The 20708-nt window shown below is 41.0% G+C and overlaps 1 protein-coding gene across 2 annotated transcripts in view; it reads left to right on the forward strand.

Annotated features, from left to right (window-relative positions):
* LOC132830689 (MAGUK p55 subfamily member 2-like) overlaps positions 1-20708 on the forward strand; it is a 196488-nt gene that overhangs the window by 136210 nt on the left and 39570 nt on the right. For both annotated transcript variants that reach the window (XM_060848495.1, XM_060848494.1), the window contains one exon: positions 2693-2920. In XM_060848495.1, coding sequence (XP_060704478.1) covers positions 2693-2920 — 228 coding nt within the window. The remainder of the gene's footprint in view (positions 1-2692; positions 2921-20708) is intronic.

Genomic DNA, 20708 nt, shown 5'->3' on the forward strand with positions numbered 1-20708 from the left:
TGGATGTTGGATGCTCGGAAGAGACCAGTTCAAGCAGAATTTTTGATGACTTTATCTTCCTCAGAAGAATCCTCAGTAACATTGGGAGAGTTTATGCCAATCTTGAACAATCCTCAAGAAGAAAACTGGGGAAGGGATTATGTTGATTATGCAATTGCTGATGGTGAAATATAATGTCAAAAACAATCAACAAATTGAGAGTCTACAGAATTCAGCACAGACCTACAGGCACATTGAGAATGAAAATCTGCAGAAACAAATTGAACTAGGAGAAAGCGAAGACTGCAGATGCTGGAGATCAGAGTCAGAGAGTATGGTGCTGGAAAAGCACAGCAGGTCAGGCAGCATGTGAGGAGCAGGAAAATCAACATTTCAAGCATAAGGTCTTCATCAGGAATGATGAAGAGCATGTACTCAAAACGTCGACTCTCCTGCTCCTCGGGTGCTGCCTGAGCGGCTGTGCTTTTCCAGCACCACACTCTCTGACACTGAAACAAATTGAAGATGTGTTACATACGACTCCAGGGAATCCACCTCTATGAAGTGATTGGGAGTTGGGAGGGTGGCGTGGTGGGGGGGTGGTGATGGTGTGGTGGTGGCACAGTGGCTCAGTGGTTAGCACTGCTGCTTTATGGCACCAGGAACCGAGTTCGATTCCAGCCTCAGGCAACTGTCTGTGTGGAGTTTGCACATTCTCCATGTCTGTGTGGGTTTCCACCGGGTGCTCCGGTTTCCTCCCACAATCCAAAGATGTGCAGGTTAGGCGGATTGGCCATGCTAAATTGCCCAGAGTGTTCAGGGATGTATAGGCTAGGTGCATTAGTCAGGGGTAAAATATAGGATAGGGTAGGGGAATGGATCTAGGTGAGTTACTCTTTGGAGGATCGGTATGGATTGGTTGGACTGAAGAACCTCCACACTGTAGGGATTCTGTGATTCTGTTCTATGAACGTCCAGTGATTTAAGACACTGCAAAGAAGAAATTACTGGCTTCAACAGGGAAAATATCTGCTGTATAGGAAGTATAGGAAATTAAAGGTTCTCCAATTTCAAGGAAGTTGCAGATCTCAGACTATTGATTCCTGAAGAAGGGCTTGTGCCCGAAACATCGATTCTCCTACTCCTTGAATACTGCCTGACCTGCTATGCTTTTCCAGCACCACATTCTCGACTTTGATCTCCAGCATCTGCTGTCCTCACTTTCTCCAAATTTATCTAAAAGCCGAAGACTTAGCTGTGGTATTAGAATTTCTATGGGGATTGAAACTGTGATTTCAGTCCTGTGAATTTTATATTGCCATTGCCACTTTCATAGTCAGTCACAGTTCCTATCCTATTACTCAACAAGTTCCTGCTCTGTTTGATTTTTTGGATATTCCCACTGATTGACATTATAAGGCAATTGGAGACATTAGTGGAACGGGGGAAGTATCTGTTAGAAAGTTGTGTTGCAACGAGCTTGAATTTAGAAATTTCAATAATTAATGGAAGGAATTAAAATAGTTCTGGGATGTGGATAAGTCCCCAACAAAAAAGAATGTTCATAAGTAATTTTAATAGATTAATTCAAGCCTTGGACACTTTAATTTAGATTTTTCTCGAGAGGGTGAGCTTTGTGGATTAAATCTTTTACAAAACTTTTAAAATTGTGATTTAGCATTGTCAATTTTGCAGTCTCACTGCTGTTTCTTGAGCTCATTTGCAATGTGCAAAGCATCCACCAAATTTTTTTTCATTGACCAACCAGTTAAATATTACAAATATTCTGCCAACCATATGCCTGTCTCATTCCGTCTCGGTGAAGCTGTCTACTTTAATTTTATTTGCATTTTGTTTCCATTTATTTCCCCTTATTCTTCCTCCTTACACCTTGACAATAAAGGTCTGCTGGTGGGGAATGGGACTTACAAAAGCACCAAAACCACTTAACATCCAAAAGAATCTCTGTGCAACAAGTCCATGTTGTGCAATATACAATGTTGCAGATCCCTGCAAGGATCGTCATAGAAAACCACTCATCCTTTGACATCATAGGTGTCATTGTCTGTGGGACAACTAAAGTGAAATAGTCAAATCATAAGTGGTGCAATTCACATTTGACTGTTGTAGTTATATTATGCTTGCCCATTACGGAAAATTGTTTATTTTCACAATTACCTTGTGCTGATATATGCCATTTGTCCAGAAACAATGGGATACAGTTCAATAGAGCTCCATTATAATATTATTCTAGCCTGTAGTACTGTATTTTCTCTGAGCATGGTGTTGTATATTAGTCACAGTAATCCATTTAATCCTTTGCTTCATGTTGACACATGTAGCTCAGCCTTTGGTGCCAGAGGCAAACCTTTGTTATCATTGAGGCAATTGCATAGGAATCGGACCTGGCAGAGGAGAAACTGTTGCCTGACCCTATGTAATCTCCTGGGAAAAACTGGATGTTAATTGTGTGTAATAGGTACATTGGGATCATCAAATTGAATCGTGTTTTCTGCTAACGTTTTTATTTAGAGAGACAATAAAAGTGCATGATGGAACAGTGTGTTTCTGAGTTTCAAATCTTGTTTGAATAATTGAATTACCATTTTGCTGTTAAATTCAGCCACAAATCTTTCTCATCCCATGACACAAAGGTAATTATTCTGGAATGAGTGACTGGCAGTCAATAATAAGTTTCAATAATCCTTTCCAGGGTGTAACGTTCAGGGTTGAAAGCAGTGAGCTTGTGATTGCTCGCATTCTCCATGGAGGCATGATTGACCAGCAGGGTTTGCTTCATGTGGGCGATATTATCAAGGAGGTGAATGGAAAAGAGGTTGGAAACGATCCAAAAGTCCTGCAGGAAATGCTACAAAATGCAAGCGGAAGTGTCATCCTAAAGATCCTGCCCAGCTATCAGGAACCACATCCTCCAAGACAGGTAGGAGCCTTTAAGCTCGGTTGCTAAAGGTTTTACTCCATTGTCAATGATTAATATTGAACTTTATTCTTTCCCTCTTTTTCTCATTGAATTGTCGAGTAGATTAATTTAGTTTAACAGAGACATTCAGGTGACAAACAGGCACAACAGCAAAATTGAAAAAGTAAGAGAGAAGGCAAAAGCAACCTCTGATCAATGGTTAGATGATGTAAGCTTGGGGGCTGAAAAGCGTATAGAATATGGGATGATAACAGGATTATGATCAATTCCATCAATCCCAAGCCTTAAGTGAAGATTTCACTATGGATGCAGTTTCTCCTTGAGTTGTAGCAGCATCACTGACTTCTTTCCATTTTGGCTGCAAATGTGTTGCTGGTCAAAGCACAGCAGGTTAGGCAGCATCTCAGGAATAGAGAATTCGACGTTTCGAGCATAAGCCCTTCATCAGGAATGACGTTTCGAGCATAAGCCCTTCATCAGGAATTTTCGAGCATAAGCCCTTCATCAGGAAACTTATTAACATTTGTATAGGTAGTGCCAGCTAAACCAGGCAAGAGCTAATCTGATCACAGCAGGTCAGGCAGCATCCATGGAAGGAAAGCTAGCTCACATTTCGAGTCGAGATGACTCTTCATCAGAACTCTAATGAAGCCCCACCTAGACTCGAAATGTTAGCTTGCTCTCTCTCCATGGATGCTGCCTGACCCACTGTGATTTCCAGCACTTTTTGCTTTCAGTTCAGATTCAAGAATCTGCAGTAATTTGCTCCTACGACAGCAACTGAGATTGGAATCTTGATAATGGAAATGTGTGAATAGAAACAATCAGAAGCTGGACTTTGAGGATTTCAAGTGCTGTAACTGTGATGGTTTTCTTTGACGGCTGCACCCTCCTTTCCTGGCTCTGACTTGGTGGCCTTGTTGTCTGTCCATTTTCTCCTTTTCATGCTTAGGATTTATGCATCTTCTATGAATCTATCTATATCTCATTTACCACCACTATCACTGCCTTTGCTTTTTGAACTCGTCACCTCCACAATCTGTTCCACTTCCCCACCCCACCCCCACCCCCAAAAGGAATTGCATAAAAACACAATTTTAAACTTTCATTTCTGAAGGTGTGTCAAACTGGAACTCAAAATGTTAACTCTTTTGCTCTTCCCACAGATGTTGCAAGATCTGCTGAGATTCTCCAGCATCTTGTTTTAATTTCTTTAGCAGCTTGTTCCATTGAGGACTTCTCATCATGTTAGGACCTTTCTGACCAAATGATGCTTCCTGAAAAAATGTCTGGAATCTACAGTCTCAGGGAATTGGTGTGAAATTCCACAGGACTTTCCCACAACCCGACCAGAGATGGTTTACTTTCTCACAGGAGTTAGCATTGCTGGAGGTGGAGAAGATTATTGCATGAGATGCCTTGCGTGATAGATTTGGTGAGCTTCGGCCAGCCAGTCAGTTAGCTTTTTAACATAAAAACTGGAAGAACTGTGGCTGCTGTAAATCAGAAACAAAAACAGAAGTTACTTGAAAAGCTCAGCAGGTCTGACAGCATCTGTGAAGAGAAATCAAAGTTAACGTTTTGGATCCAGTGACCCTTCCTCAGAACCTGAGAAGGGTCACCGGACCCGAAACGTTAACTTTAATATCTCTTCACAGATGCTGCCAGACCTGCTGAGCTTTTCCAGCCACCTCTGTTTTTGGGTCTTTTATCACATCACTGTTCATGCCTCTTGTTCTTAACTTAAATGTAGCACAATTTTTAACAAAATATCTTAGCCCAAATTTTCAACGCAGAGGTGAAAGTCAAAAATGTGGCCCAAAATGGCAGATCAAAGTGGCACCTTATTTTTAGACAGAATGAAAGCAGGCTGGGCTTTATACATAAGCATTCTATCAGGGCAGCTGAAGTGACATTTTAGTATCTGTGTAGTGTGAAACCCAGAATATGCACCTTAGACCTGTTTACAAAAGGTCTGAACTTGGTGAATTCATTTGGTAGCCAGGGTATCTTTTTGGTGAAAATGTGTTGCTGGTTAAAGCACAGCAGGTTAGGCAGCATCCAAGGAACAGGAAATTTGATGTTTCGGGCCAGAGCCCTTCATCAGGAATCAGCGACGCATGGCTGCAAGGGTGGAGCGGAGGATCCGGAGGGAGGTCTGTTGCTGGAGGCTTCGGATTTGTTGTAGGTACAGGTTGTCCTGGTTGGGTCCAAATTTTGTTGGTTGGAATGTAGTTCGGAGTCCGTGTGGGATCAGTCGGTTCCGAAGGCAGGTGCTGAGGAAGGAGATGTGGCTGTGGTAACGAGTCTGTTTGAGAACGTGGCTGAAGAGCTTCTGTGCAGAGGAGATGACCTGGGGGGTGCAGTGAGAGAGAGACTCACTGAGCGACGCATGGCTGCAAGGGTGGAGCGGAGGAAGCGATGCATGGCTGCAAGGGTGGAGCGGAGGAGCGACGCATGGCTGCAAGGGTGGAGCACTATCTTTTTGGTGACCTTAACAGATAAGGATCTTTGAGGAGAAAGTGAGGTCTGCAGATGCTGGAGATCAAAGCTAAAAATGTGTTGCTGGAAAAGCGCAGCAGGTCAGGCAGCATCCAAGGAACAGGAAATTTGACTTTTCGGGCATGATGAAGGGCTTATGCCCAAAACGTTGAATTTCCTGTTCCTTGGATGCTGCCTGACCTGCTGCGCTTTTCCAGCAACACACTTTCAGCTCAGATAAGGATCTTTGACTGCCATCATGTGTCTTTAGTGGGAGGCTGGTAGCCTTAGGAGGTATCCTTGGGATTATTTTATGCCTGAAATGTGCATGTATGCCTTTACACTGTCGAGCTGTCAAAGAACTTTCAAATCTGACAAGAACATCTCAGTGCATCTCCAGCCCGCCATGAGGATGAAAAACCCACCGGACAGCTGAGAAACAACAAGGCTTCCAACACAGATGGAATCTCCACAGAAGGACTAAACTGTGATGGAGGGGCACTCTAGATACAAACCCACAATCAAATTAATCTTTTGCAACCAAGTGAGTGAGCATGCCAACAATGAAGGGAGCCAGTTAACCTCTGCCCACCCAGGAGTTTAACAATTTAGGGTGTTCCATCTGAAGCTACAACAACTTGGGGAGCCTTGATCATGGTCTGATTGTAATATGAGAACTCAATATATATGATCTGAAAGTCATCACAGAGATATGACAGGAACATGCAAGATCACCACATTTGGATTATTGCGTGCAGCTCTAGTCAGCCTACTATAGAAAGGCTATTACTAAACTGGAAAGGGTGCAGAAAAGATTTACTGAGAATCTGCCTGAACTGGAAGGTTTGAGTTAGAAGAAAAGACTGGATAGGCTGGGACATTTTTCCATTGGAGTATAGGAGACTGAGGGGTGACGTTATAGAGATTTATTAAAATCATGAGAGGCTCAGATATGATAGATAGCCAACAGCTTTTTCTCCATAGTAGGGGAATCTAAAACTAGAAGGCATAAATATAAGGTGAGAGGGGAGAGATAAACAAAAGAATCCAGAAGGACAATTTTTTCCTCAAAGAGGATGGTGAGTGCCTGAAATGGGCGGCTAGAGGTAGTGATGGAGTTGAATACAAATTTAACATTTAAGAAACATTGAGACAGGTACATGGATGGGATAGGAATGGAGGGACATGGGCCAAGCACAGCAAGTGGGATTAGATTAATTGTGAAAACTGGGTGGAATGAACAAGTTGGGCTGAATGGCCAATTCCCATGCTGTAGACCTCTTTGACTCTATTATAGTCAAAATGGGATGGTTTAGTCATCTTCACACTGAGTGTGATGTCAAGCATCTCCAAAGGGTGACTAATCTACCTCCCACCCTCATCAGTGTGGGAACCCATTGGCTTAAGCTCCATTTTGTCACTTCAGAGTGGGTTGACAGGGTTCTAGGCATTGTACAAGTCACAACACTGACGTTGCACTCCAGCTAAGGTGTCATCCTCTGTCTACAGTGGCCCTGCTTTCACTGTCCAGAAGGCACTTTGCTCACCTGCCTGGGTGGTGTTGACAGTGGTGCTGAGGCCTTTAAATGGCCATTATGTGATCACAAGGGCTTTATTTGTGACAGATCAGGAGTGTCAAAAATGGAACATTTGCACAGGCTCTGTGATGCAGTGGTAGTGTCCCTCTCCTGGACAAGGAGGCCTGGGTTCAAATCTAACCTGCTCCAGAGGCATGTAATGACATCTCCGAACAGGCCAATGGGAAAGATCTGGAACTTCCAACATAGAACTTAATTGCTGATGTACAGGGAAGAGTAATGGTATCTCAGCAGTGCCAACTTCCAATTATTTGCCCCCTGAGAAGGCAAAAATGCTGGTTTTTATTGAGTGAGAGTATCTTATCACAATAGAGTGGCACCTGTAATTTTGAATTTTCAGTAATTGACTTGATTTTTTTTCTGCTATGTGCATGGGTAATAATGAATACTAGATAAGAAGGCATGATAAGTGAAGGGGAAAGGGTAGTGAGTGGAACTACACATAGAACACAGCCATAGAACATAGAACAGATGTTGTGCCGAGATTCAATCCTAATGTAAAATATAGTAACTTAACCTATGCACCCCTCAACTCATTGCTATCCATGTGCATGTCCAGCAGTCGCTTAAATGTCCCCAATGACTTTGCTTCCACCACTACAGCTGGCAACGCATTCCATGCACTCACAACTCTCTGCGTAAAGAACCTACCTCTGATGTCTCCTTTATACCTTTCTCCTAATATCTTCAAACTATGACCCCTCGTACCAGTCAGTCCTGCCCTGGGGAAAAGTCTCTGGCTATTGACTCTATCTATTCCTCTCATTATTTTGTACACCTCGGTCAGGTCTCCTCTCTTCCTCCTTCTCTCCAGAGAGAAAAGTCCGAGCTTATTCAACCTTTCTTCATAAGGCAAGCCCTCCAGTCCAGGTAACATCCTGGCAAACCTTCTTTGCACCCTCTCCAAAGCCTCAATATCTTTCCTGTAGTAGGGTCCCACAGGGCTCTGTTCTTGGGCCTCTGCTCTTTGTAGTTTTTATAACAATTTGGATGAGGAGGTTGAGGAGTGGGTTAGTAAATTTGCAGATGACACAAAGGTTGAAGGTGTCATCGATAGTATAGAGGACTACTGCAGTCTGCAGCGCGACATAGACAGGATGCAGAGCTGGGCTGCGAAATGGCAGATGGAGTTCAATCTGGATAAATGCGAAGTGATGCATTTTGGAAGGTTGAATTCAAATGCTGAATATAGGATTAAAGATAGGATTCTTGGCAGTGTGGAGAAACAGAGGGATCTGGGTGTGGAAGTGCATAGATCCCTCAAAGTTGCCACCCAAGTGGACCAGAACTGGACACAATATTCCAAGTGTGGTCTCACCAGGGACTTGTAGAGCTGCAGCAAAACCTCGCAGCTCTTAAACTCGATCCTCCTGTTAATGAAAGCCAAAACACCATCTGCTTTCTTAACAACCCTATCCACTTGGGAATCCAGAACTAGAGGGCATAGGTTTAGGGTGAGAAGCGAAAGATATAAAAGAGACCTAAGGGACACTTTTTTTCACACAGAGTGTGGTACGTGTATGGAATGAGCTGCCAGAGGAAGTAGTGGAGGCAAATACAGTTGCAGCATTTAAAAGGCATCTGGATAGGTATATGAGTCGGAAGAATTTGGAGGGATATGGGCCAGGTGCTAGCAGGTGGGACTAGATTGGGTTGGGATATCTGGTTGGCATGGACGAGTTGGACCAAAGGGTCTGTTTCTGTGCTTTACATCTCTATGACTCTATGACTCTATTTAGCTCACCTGAACTTATTCATCTCAAAAGAGACTATAACATTCTTACCCACTGGAACTCTACTTACACTTAAATGAACCCAGGGTTTTTCTGAGACTACCATATTTGGAAATCTATTTCACATATTATCACTTTCTAGTACTAGGTATCAACCTCATGGTTGCTATTGGCAGTAGTTTTAAACCATGAGCAACTTTGCACTAACCAGAACTGGCGCACAAATTTACAATAATTTTCTGAGTGCAAATCACTAATAGGGTCCAACATTATTGACTCGTTCATTTTGGTATCTATTCCCTAACAAGTACCTTTTGTTTCCTTCCCTGGCTTCTGTTTCTCATTAATTTTCATTTTCCCATTGAAATTAAATTGCTTTAAGCTTACAGTTTCCTGTAAGACTGGATTAAAATAGCTTTTCAGGGTGTCTCGATATACCATAAAACAAGGCTCTCCACAGTCAATTTGCAATATTATTTTCCTCAAAAAATTTGAGGTTATTTTGCTGGGAACTCCCCCTTTTTGAAATAACATTTCCTGTTATTACCAGATTTTGACCATACATGTAATCCTGAAGTAGGTATGTAGTTGGCTGGACAATTTTTATTAAACCACTTCTGTGGGAAAAAAAACCCTTGCTTGCAATGTAGTTGAATATCCCACAATTCACAACTCCTTCAAAATAGCCTTTCACAGCTTCTCCTCACCTTTTACAGCTTAACGATTCCAGCTATGACCACGGTTAAAAGATTCTCGATCCTCCTGAAAAGATAAGAAACAAAAACTGAAAGAAGAGCGGATGCTGTAAATCAGAATCAAAAACAGAAGTTGTTGGAAAAGCTCGGCTGGCCTGGCAGCATCTGTGAAGAGAAATCAAAGTTAGGGTTTCGGGTCTTCCCTCAGAACCTTCTGAGGGAAAAAGTGAGGACTGCAGATGCTGGCGATCAGAGCTGAAAAATGTGTTGCTGGAAAAGCGCAGCAGGTCAGGCAGCATCCTGACGGGTCCTGAAGAAGGGCTTATGCCCGAAACATCGATTCCCCTGCCCCTTTGATGCTGCCTGACCTGCTGCGCTTTTCCAGCAACACATTTTTCAGCTCAGAACCTTCTGAGCAAGGATGACTGGACCTAAAACATTAACTAAGATATGAAACCTTCTTTTCTCTGTGGAACGAGCCTTTGAATTATCTGTTATTGTCGTATAATGTGGCAAATCAAAGGTTTTTTTCAATTAAATTCTGGGAATATAGTGTTGTGAATTAGTATTATACTTCATTTTCAATAGATATTTGAATTGCCCCAATACCTTATGTGAGTACAATAAGACATCTTAAATTTGAACTGGAAATTCATACTCTTGAATGAATTGGAGTTCATTCTTCCTCAGTAACTCTCCATTACAAGTTGCTTTTTGGTCATGAAGAAAACAGGGAATTTAAACTCACTTTTCACTAAATGTAAACCATAAATGATAAAATGTAATTGCAAATCTGAGAGATTTCAGGAGTGTGTAAGATATAAAAATGAATTTCTTGTCGACACCATATTAGCATATGAAGGTATTTTATAGCTTATAAATGTTTAAACTCTTTATATAAATGGATTCTGTACTTTACCACTTCTGTCTAAGATAAAAAGGAAAGTGTTGGGTTTGCGTGCATACAGTGAAGATCGAGTTTCTACTTTCCGTAACTCAAGAGTAAACGCCTTCAGAAAATCCTTGAGGCAAAGTAATGTGAGCCTGTTTTTCACCCCAATCAACACAAGGCTTCCACTCTAGGCTTCCTCCATATGAAAACAATTCCCCAATTTTCATTTTCTGCATCACTTCATAGTGAACACTTTAGAGCATTGTGAGTTATGAAGAATAAAATCAGTGATTAGCAATAACAGCTTTGTCAAATCCCTTCAATATGGTTCAAAGCTTTGTTAAATTCATTTGGGAGTTGCATAATACAGATGGCCTTGTGCCATAGGTTTTGGGCCAACATTGTGTTCATTCCAAATATTTAAGCCTTATGACCACGTCTTATTATGTTTCAGTAATTTGATGATTTCCTCTCTTTGGAATGTTGTCTTTTATTTTGTTTTTTTCATAAGAAACCTTAATCTTCACTTCGCTTTATTAACCTTCAAAACCCTCTGTGATGTTTCAGATACTGTGATTTTTACTAGACAATAGTTGTGTATAGAAAACCATTTCTGTGGAATCATAGTTGTCATAATATGTGATAAGGAGGCAGTGAGCTCTACAGATGCTGCAGATCAGAGTTGAGAATGTGTTACTGGAAAAGCACAGCAGGTCAGGCAGCATCCGAGTAGCAGGAAAATCGATGTTTCAGGCCGGAGCCCTTCATCAGCAATGGTGATTAATATGTGATTAATCTAGTCAATGGAAAGGTTTTCAGTTGGGATCAAGAGCTGAATTATAGTGAATCACTTCATTTTATAAAACAGGCACAAAATGAACAATTCATGTCCCATGAAAATGTGCTGTACTTCAGTTAAAACTCATAGTCTGTTCTGACGCTATCTTATCTAACTTTCTAGTTATAGTGCTCTTATCTTTAGATGTGTCAATTAACATTCGGAATGTAGGTCGCATTTATTTCAATAATAGCTCAGTAACTCTCAATGACCCCAACAGGTTGTGTGAGTACAGTCATTTTGTTGCCAATTAGTTTTATCTTTTGAACATGATTGTTAAAACAATAAAACGATAAATGAGAATCACCAGCTCTTATGTTGCACTGCTATCAGCATGTTTTTTGATATAAGTAATTGACAAATTACATTTATATCTGTATGTGTGTATTTCTCATTCATGATAGGATCAATTGTGACTGATTTTCCAAACCTTTATTATGCTCTTTTTATGTGTTTATGCAATGTATTTCTGTGGGTTTCCCAAAGATGATGAAAGGAGGAAATATTACTGAGTTTTCCTGTACGTTTGCATTGATGATATTCAGCTCTATCTTCATCACATCTCTGACTTGTCCACTGTTGTCAGATTATCAAACTGCTTGAAATATGCTCCTATTGAATATATGAAAAGCTAAAATCATTGCTTTTGCTACTCACCTCTAACCCCAATCCCCTTCCCTCTCCTCACCACCACCACCCCCACAAGCTCTGATCTCAAGCTACCAATTCTATGTCTCTCCCCAGCAACCATCTGCTTGCAATTCAGAAGTTACCTTCCAGCTGGTATGAACTTCCAAAATATATTCACACCATCACAAAGGCCACCAATTTCCAACTTACTATTGTTTCACAACTTTGCATCTGCCTCAATTCATCAGTTGATAAAACTATAATCTGTGCCTTTGAAAGCTCTAGACTTCAGTATTCCAGTGGACACCACAAGGCTAGCTTTACAAGTTCCGTCTTTGGTAAAACTTGAGGTTATCTCAAAGCTCTAGTGACCGTGTCCTCACTGCATCAAGTTTTTTTTCTTCCAGCATTCCTGTGCTAGCAACTCTTCCCTGGCTCCTGAATAGGAAATGTTTTGATTTTGAGGTTCTCATTGTTGTTTTCATGCCCTTCCAAGTTATCATTCCTTCCTATATCTGTGATTGCTTTCAGCCACACAGTCCTTCCCAATATTATCCATATGGTCTATTGAGCATACCTGATTTTAACTTCACCACCATTCAGCTGCCTTGACCCTAAACTCTGAAATTCCCTCACTAAATGTCTTTGCTTCTCTGCCTCTGTTTTTACTCCTGTATGGAGCTTCTTAAACCAGTTCTTTGACCAACCTTGGTCATCAGTCTGCTCCTCGGATGCTGCTTGACCTGCTGAGCTTTTCCAGCACCACTCTGATCTAAACTCTGGTTTCCAGCATCTACAGTCCTCACTTTTGCCTAGTCCATCTTATATGTCTAAATTTCAAATTTTGCTTTATATCTTGTGAGTGGCTTTAATACTTTTGTTATATAAGGACTGTGATAGGAAATGCTAAAGATAAATACTGTCTATGTTAATAGATAATCATCTATTGAATGAATAGTGAGCCTCAATCTACAGGTCATTCTGCTCCAATGCATGTTTTATTCATGCAAGTTCACAATAACATGATTGATGAATTGGGGACACTGTTTCTGAAACACAAACTTTTAAAACATGTGTTGTTGGCTGGAACGTGATTGCATCACCAACATTTTAAGCGTTGTTTCTAAAGCACGATTTTTCTATAATGCGGGATTGCACCAGTACGCTACCTTCGCATTATAGAAGAACCACCCGTCCAAATAAAATAAAAAGCAAAATTGTCATCATCCCAGAGGACTGCTCTTTCATCATAGAGAAAGGTGAGGTAACTGATGGTGGTTTAACCTGACAGCCACCACACCCCAGGCAAGATTGAGAAGGCATAACCTCAGCAGGTACAGGAATTGAATCTACATTGCTGGCATCATTCTACATAACAAACCAGCTGTCCAACTAATTGAGTAAAAAGTGAGGTCTGCAAATGCTGGAGATCAGAGCTGAAAATGTGTTGCTGGTTAAAGCACAGCAGGTTAGGCAGCATCCAAGGAACAGGAAATTCAACGTTTTGGGCCAGAGCATTTCCTGATGAAGGGCTCTGGCCTGAAAAGTCGAATTTCCTGTTCCTTGGATGCTGCCTAACCAGCTGTGCTTTAACCAGCAACACATTTTCAGCTCTGATCTCCAGCATCTGCAGACCTCACTTTTTACTCGAAGATTTTAACCTACTGCGAATCCTCTTGCAAGGATGCCTTCCTTGAAGAAGCTGTCTTCCTCCCATTTCCTGATGAAGGGCTCTGGCCCGAAACGTCGAATTTCCTGTTCCTTGGATGATGCCTAACCTGCTGTGCTTTAACCAGCAACACATTTTCAATCCAACTAATTGAGCCAACTGACCCAAAGCATCTACAGAGGTTAGCAAGTGTTGAATTTACTTAAGATGAACATTACTAATGACAGATCTGGAGATGATGAAAGAATTGTAAAGTTCAACAATTCCATCAAATGATTCAGGTCACTCATAGAACTTAATCAAAAATAGAAAATGTTGGAAAAGAGGAAAGAATTCAGCCATTGAGAATCTCTGCGGAGAGATAAAGTTTCAGATTGAAGCCCTGACTTGATCTACCTAATCTGCTGAATTAGTTCTGACATTTTTTTTCGCAATTATTTTGGATTGCCAGCATCTGCAATAAATCTAGTCAGAGTACTGGTCTGTCTAGCACAAAGTTCCCACTACTATACCACTGTAATAGTAGTTGCTGCAACAATGTACTCTTTTGAACTGTCTACACATGCTATATTCAAGGGAGTGTCTTACAGAATTGTATTGTTGACTGATATCTTGCTGGAAATAGCTTGGCATTCCATAAATTAGGTTTACGTGAAAGTTTCTACAGCTAGACAAACGAAATGGACTGAGAGATAAAGCTTTCTTTCAGGCTAAGTGCACCCTTGCCTCTGACAAGTGACCCATTTCCCTCAGCAGTTTAGTTAATTGTAGAATATCGAATTTTTTCAAAGTAATTATAATGAAAGTAGTTATTATTAGTATTTAAGTAATTTTACCACAGATGTAAAGGACCTAGATTTAAATCCCAGCATAATAAGAAGCTCACAACAGCCCCCAGCCAGGGAGAGGAAACAGTACGCACGGATTCCCAGATTGAACCACGACCCAATGAATCCTGCTTCAAAATGCAACGTGTTTTGTCACGTGTGCTGCTCTCACCTAGTGCAATTGAGCAATTCCATCTGGGACTTCCCATCTAAGCTGAAGCAGAAATGGGCAGTCCAGCAACCCAAAGGCAAGCTCAGAACACAGGCAGGACAAAGGAAGAAAAGGACTCTCTCCTTTTTCTTGAGACTAGCTGCCGTATTCAGATAAGATCTTTAAGGATGCAAGTCAGTCAATGAGTGGGCTAGTGAATGGGTAAAATGTGGTGGCCATGGAGTAGTGGGATCAGAAGGTTGGGGGCAGTTAGACAATTGGGTTTAGTCAGATAGTTTAGGGCAATAGTCAAAGAATAGTCAGGAAGACCAAGGATAGTCAGATGGTTAAGGTTGTGATGATATAACTGATTACTTGTGGTGCTTAGTTAATAAACTCTGAATTTGATTGGGTATTAACCAGCATAGCTGAAAAATGTGTTGCTGGAAAAGCGCAGCAGGTCAGGCAGCATCCAAGGAGCAGGAGAATCGATATTTTGGGCATAAGCCCTTCTTCAGGTTCTCCTGCTCCTTGGATGCTGCCTGACCTGCTGCGCTTTTCCAGCAACACATTTTTTAGCTCTAATCTCCAGCATCTGCAGTCCTCACTTTCTCCTAATTAACCAGCATAACAATCCAAAGTAATTGTCCAGCTAAACTGCAAATGTCTAGTCCAAATCTCTGACATAAAGATCAGTGAAGAATCTTTAGCAGCAAAACTCAACCCTTTGGAAGTTTAAACTACCTGTGTAATTTCTGCACATGTGTGCCAGGACCTCCGTTGGAACTCAATGTGAATCTCCAAACTGGAGTCCTATCGCCAAAATTCTGGATAGTGGCTAATTTGAGACAAATTTGCATATAGTGTTTTGGTGAGGACAAGACTGGGCATTGTCAAACCAAACTTGAGATGGAACCATATAAACAACTGTTTGAACAAACAAACTAAACCTTGGTGACCAGATTTTAAGAGCATTTTGAGATGCAAGAAAGATGGGTAGAGGGATTTAGAAGGGGGACGCAATACCAAAGGGTCTGTTTGGTTTTAAATGAGTAACTAGAATCTTATTGTTATCATTTTTTTCACATAAGAGACCTTTCATTTCACCACAGGATGCCTGAAAATGTGCTAATTGATTTATGCAGAAGCAAAAGCTGCCTTGATGCAGTGATTAATCATGGAATTTTAATCTGTAAACAAAAAGCAGTTTAGACATAGTTATAATCTGCATGTTTAATTCTTTCTCCCAATTAGATGCACTGTGGAATAATTGTTTATGGGCATTGATTTTTTTCAAAATAAAACTGGTGGCTCAGTAGTTAGCACTGCTGCCTCACAGTGCCAAGGACCTGGGTTCAATTCCCCCCTCAGGTGACACTCTCTGTGCGTTTCCTTCCACAGTCCATAGCTGTGCAGGTTAGCTGAGTTGATCATGCTGAATTACCCAGAATGTCCAGGGATATGTAAGGTAGGTGGATTAGCCAGGGTAAATGCAGGGTTACATGGACCTGGTAGATGTTTTGGGTCTGAGTGGGAAGCTCTTTAGAGGGTCAATGTGAACGCGATGGGCCAAGTGGCCTGCTTGCACATTGTTGAGATTCTATGGAAAGTTTTATTAAAATAACAACTAACCTTTACCTTTAAATCTGTCTTGACTTTCATACTAGAAATTTTCAGTTGTTGGTAACTATGGTTATGAAATGCTCTTATATGGTGGAATGCCACTTTACTGGAAATGTCTAGTGGTCTAGAGCTTCTATTCATATACTTCCTTTCACAACCTAAGGGCCATCCCAAACCACTTTATCGTCAATGAAGTGTACAACCAAATATGTTGGATGTACTTGGGAGGTCCAGCATCATCAGTAGAGATAGAAACAGTGTTAATTTTTCAAGTTGATAATGTTTCGTCAGAGCTGTTCTGACAAAAAGTCATCACTCTGAAACATAACTCTGTCTGTCTGTCTGCCTCTCTGTCTCTCAACAGGTGAGATCTGGCCTGCTGAGTGTGTGCAGCATTTTCATAGAATTTTAGTGTGATATTTTTGAAGTGTAGTAATGGTCTTTCAAATTGGTTTGGCATTGGATTTAGATCACATCAGAATTACAAAGTTAAGATTACCTATGTACAGAGTTGGGGGGACATTTACCAAGACCTAAACTGGGCCGAGACCATAAGAAACACTTGTATTTTTGAATGCACAGATTTTGAGCTGTATGCACTCATCATAAATAGCTTCTTAGGCCAATGGATGGATTACAAGTGAAATGGGCACATAAGTTCAAACACCACAACAGAAACACATACTACCTTGAACCAGGTTACTATATAAAAAATTGAAATTGAAAGCAGGATGTTTATCAAGAAAGTAAAAGGATCGCATTGTAGATTGCTGTTTTTCAGCAAACAAACTTAATCAATTTAAGTCTACATACCAACGACACAAAAAGAAAAGCATAGAATGTGCGATTGCTAAAAGGTCAGTTTATGTTGACTCTATCCTCTTGTATATAATGGTTTATTGCTGCTGAACAGACTGGGATAGAATTTTCCTGCAGGCCTCTGGCCTGCACCCTCAGGCTGAATTGTGGTGCAGGGAAACAATCACTCATGGCAATTAATGGACAGACAGCAAGGTGGGGGTCAAGCAGAGGTGTTCTGCCACGAAAGCTACAATAGGATGCAATGGAAATAATTAAACAAAAGGGTGCATCATAATGGATCCTTTCCGGTCTCTTTAAAATCTAAATGAAAAAATATAGTTTTGGTGGCCAACCCCACAACAAGGCAGACAAAGACTGTCGCTACAGCACTTGGAAGATGTACTGTCACCATAGTCCCTGAGGCTTGCTTTCTCATTAAACAGGGATGACTGGTGGTGGTCTATCCTGGCAGACACCACATCTCAGGTGAGGAACGAGGTTGTGAAGATGGGACCTTCATGGTAACTTCAACAGCTGTGAGAATCGAACCCATGCTGTAAGCATTACACCGCATCTGGGAGAAAGTGAGGATTGCAGATGCTGGAGAGTCACAGACGAAAGGCTTGGTGCTGGAAAAGCACAGCTGGTCAGGCAGCATCCAAGGAACAGGACCGTTCACATTTCAGGCATAAGCTCTTCGTCAGGAATGATAAAGGGCTTATGCCAGAAACATCAACTCTCCTGCTCCTCGGAGACTGGCTGACCTGCTGTGCTTTTCCAGTATCAAACTTTTCAACTATTACTCTGCATCTGTCCAACCAACTGAGCTAAGTAATTTCCACCATGTGCTTAACATAGCTTCCACCACCTCCCGGAACCTGGGAAACTAAAGAGAAAATGTTATTCATTTGAATGGCTTCAAGTGAACCATTGAAAACCTTATCAGTTGTGTGTCATGTGAGGACAGGTGCTGCTGCTGTATCATCTCCAAGAAAATCACCCAGGAACTGGTATCGAACCATGGAACACGTAGCCTGGTGGATAGGGCTGGTTTTAACCTCTCATCCCACCCCCCCCGTGGAGCCTCAAATTCAGGTTCAATATTTTAAGAGCCTTTGGTAAAGCTTCAAAAATGAGATTTCAGCAAATTTGTTACCAAAGTTAAATTGTTTTCAGCAGTATGGTCCCTAAATCTATTGAGTGTAACAATACAATGATTAGCTTTGCTTAGGTGGTCCTACATGAACAAAAGTACTGAACTAGGTCTACAGGACACTAAATTTAACATATTAATTTCCTCATATTCTACCCAGCGTTTTGAAATAATAACTACCATCACAGCATCAACAAACATTTCAACCGAGTCTTCTGCTAGACTTGACTGCCCCCATCAGTCCACTTAATGTGAGTGTACTCTATTTTTATTTTTATTTTTCTCACACCTTCTATCATTTCTCTCTGCCAACATTGCAAGGTACAATTTATGGGCGGCATGGTGGCACAGTGGTTAGCACTGCTGCCTCGCAGCGCCTGAGACCCGGGTTCAATTCCCGACTCAGGCGACTGACTGTGTGGAGTTTGCACGTTCTCCCCGTGTCTGCGTGGGTTTCCTCCGGGTGCTCCGGTTTCCTCCCACAGTCCAAAGATGTGCGGGTCAGGTGAATTGGCCATGCTAAATTGCCCGGAGTGTTAGATAAGGGGTAAATGTAGGGGTATGGGTGGGTTGCGCTTCGGCGGGTTGGTGTGGACTTGTTGGGCCGAAGGGCCTGTTTCCACACTGTAAGTAATCTAATCTAATTTATGCCTTTTTGTAAGGGGGTTGACGGGGAGCTGGGTAATTTCAAATTTCATCTAAAATTAGTTTGCAAAAGAGCTGATCTGTTCTGCCCTCACAATCTGCCACGGATGCAGTGATAGGCCTTTTTACCACAAACAAGGTATTTGTTGTAAAAGGCCACATTGATTACAAATCACTGTTTTTCTGATCAAAACATAGAAAATCTCTAAACCTGGAGCTGTCATGTAAAAGAGCCTGAGGAAAAGCTTTTATTGTAAATATTCCATTTTTTAAAAAAAAACTCTTCTGCTATGTAATCTGCCTCAGTTATTTCCTAAATCTCTGTACTAGTTTGCACTGCTATAATTATACAGTCGCACTTTCATGTAAAGCTAAGTATAATTCTACTTTAATTAACATATCGTATTTCCATTAATTGGTTTGGGATTTGCATTTCCAATCAAGTGAACAGAGATTCCATGTGTGTAACTTAATACTGTAAAATTCAAAACTGTACCTTACATTGGCTGCCATTATCCAGAGATTTATCCTTAAGATTTTTTTCACCAACTGATTCTTACAGCCTTTACAGTTCAGGGCTGTTATCTATATCTCATTAGCAATAAGGTCTGGGATATTAAGGGCAAACTTGATGGTATCTGATGTTGTTCTGTGTCCACTTTGTGACCTGTTTCATGCTGACCATTAATGCTGTGGAAAGGTCAGACTTGGAATGACACATGAGACACCAGTGGAATAATTAACCACTTGGCACAATTGCATTTGATTTGCTTTGTCAATTGGCATACAGTTTCATTCAAGATTTGTCCTAATGCTCAACCTTTCAGTATTCACAATAAAACCTAGAATCAGTATCATCAATCTGCTTATTTTTTACTTATGTGCATACCCAATTTTCTGAGCCTTTTTGGATAAAGCACAGTAGAACTGACTTTGAGATTGCAACTTTTATTCACTTCATTTATCATCTACGTCATGTAGAAAAGACATTGCATCCTAAACAGTTCAATTCTAAAGAGGTGTAAGAGCAGAGACACCTGTGTTAAATATACCCCTATTTTTGAAGGTGACAGGGCAGGCTAAACAATTAATTAAAAAGACATATGGAAATTTGGACTCTATAAATCAAGGCATGGAGTACAAAAGCAAGAAAGTTACAAAAACACTAGTCTCAACTGGAGTATCATGTCTCTAACACCATCATATGCTCATGAAGCATATGATGGTGTTAGAGGGGGTGCAGACAAAGTTCCTGAGATCATACCAGGGATGAGGACCTTCATTGACAGGGATAGATTGGAGAAGCTGCGACTGTTTCTCTCTGAGAGAAGATTTCATAGAGGTATTCAAAATCAGGAGGGATAGTTGAGAGAAATCATTCCTGTGGGTGGAAGGATCACAAGTCAAAGAACACAGATTGAAGGTGATTTACAAAACAACAAAAAGCTTGTTTTTTTTAAAAAAAAATGAGAAAGTGGTTAAAATCTGAAACCCATTGCCTGGCAGGGTGATGGCAACAAATTCAATTATGGTTTTCAAACAGGAACTGGAACATCACATAAATATTTAAGAAGAATTGAAGGTTTACAGGCAAAGGACAGCAAAGTGGGCCTAGCTGATTTCCTTTTACAGGGAAAAGGAATAGACATGAACATTTTATGATTCTAGTCCATTTGTGGGCTGGATTCCTTTTGGCAGGAATTCCACATTGAAAGAATAAATTGGGTATATCATCTCAGCTTTGCACAAGGTTCTTGCATTTATTGGGTTCCATCAAGACTCCTCATTCGTTAATTTGCAGGGCCAGTAAGACTGTCAAACAGTAATTAAGACCTGTGATTTTTTTCTGTGAACTTTAATATGTAAAGTAGATAATGAATAGTAACTGCATTCTCCGGTACATTTTAATGGTTAGTGTGTTAGTGGACTGTTGTTTTTATGATGTTTTGGAGAAAGATGTATTGGACAGTAACTTCCTGATTTTTGCATTTACTTGTGCATTCAAGGTCACTGGATGTTACTGTCTGATTCATATGTTAATGTCAATAAGAC

The sequence above is a fragment of the Hemiscyllium ocellatum genome, chromosome 32 (assembly GCF_020745735.1).
Source record: "Hemiscyllium ocellatum isolate sHemOce1 chromosome 32, sHemOce1.pat.X.cur, whole genome shotgun sequence".
Classification (NCBI taxonomy): Eukaryota; Metazoa; Chordata; class Chondrichthyes; order Orectolobiformes; family Hemiscylliidae; genus Hemiscyllium; species Hemiscyllium ocellatum.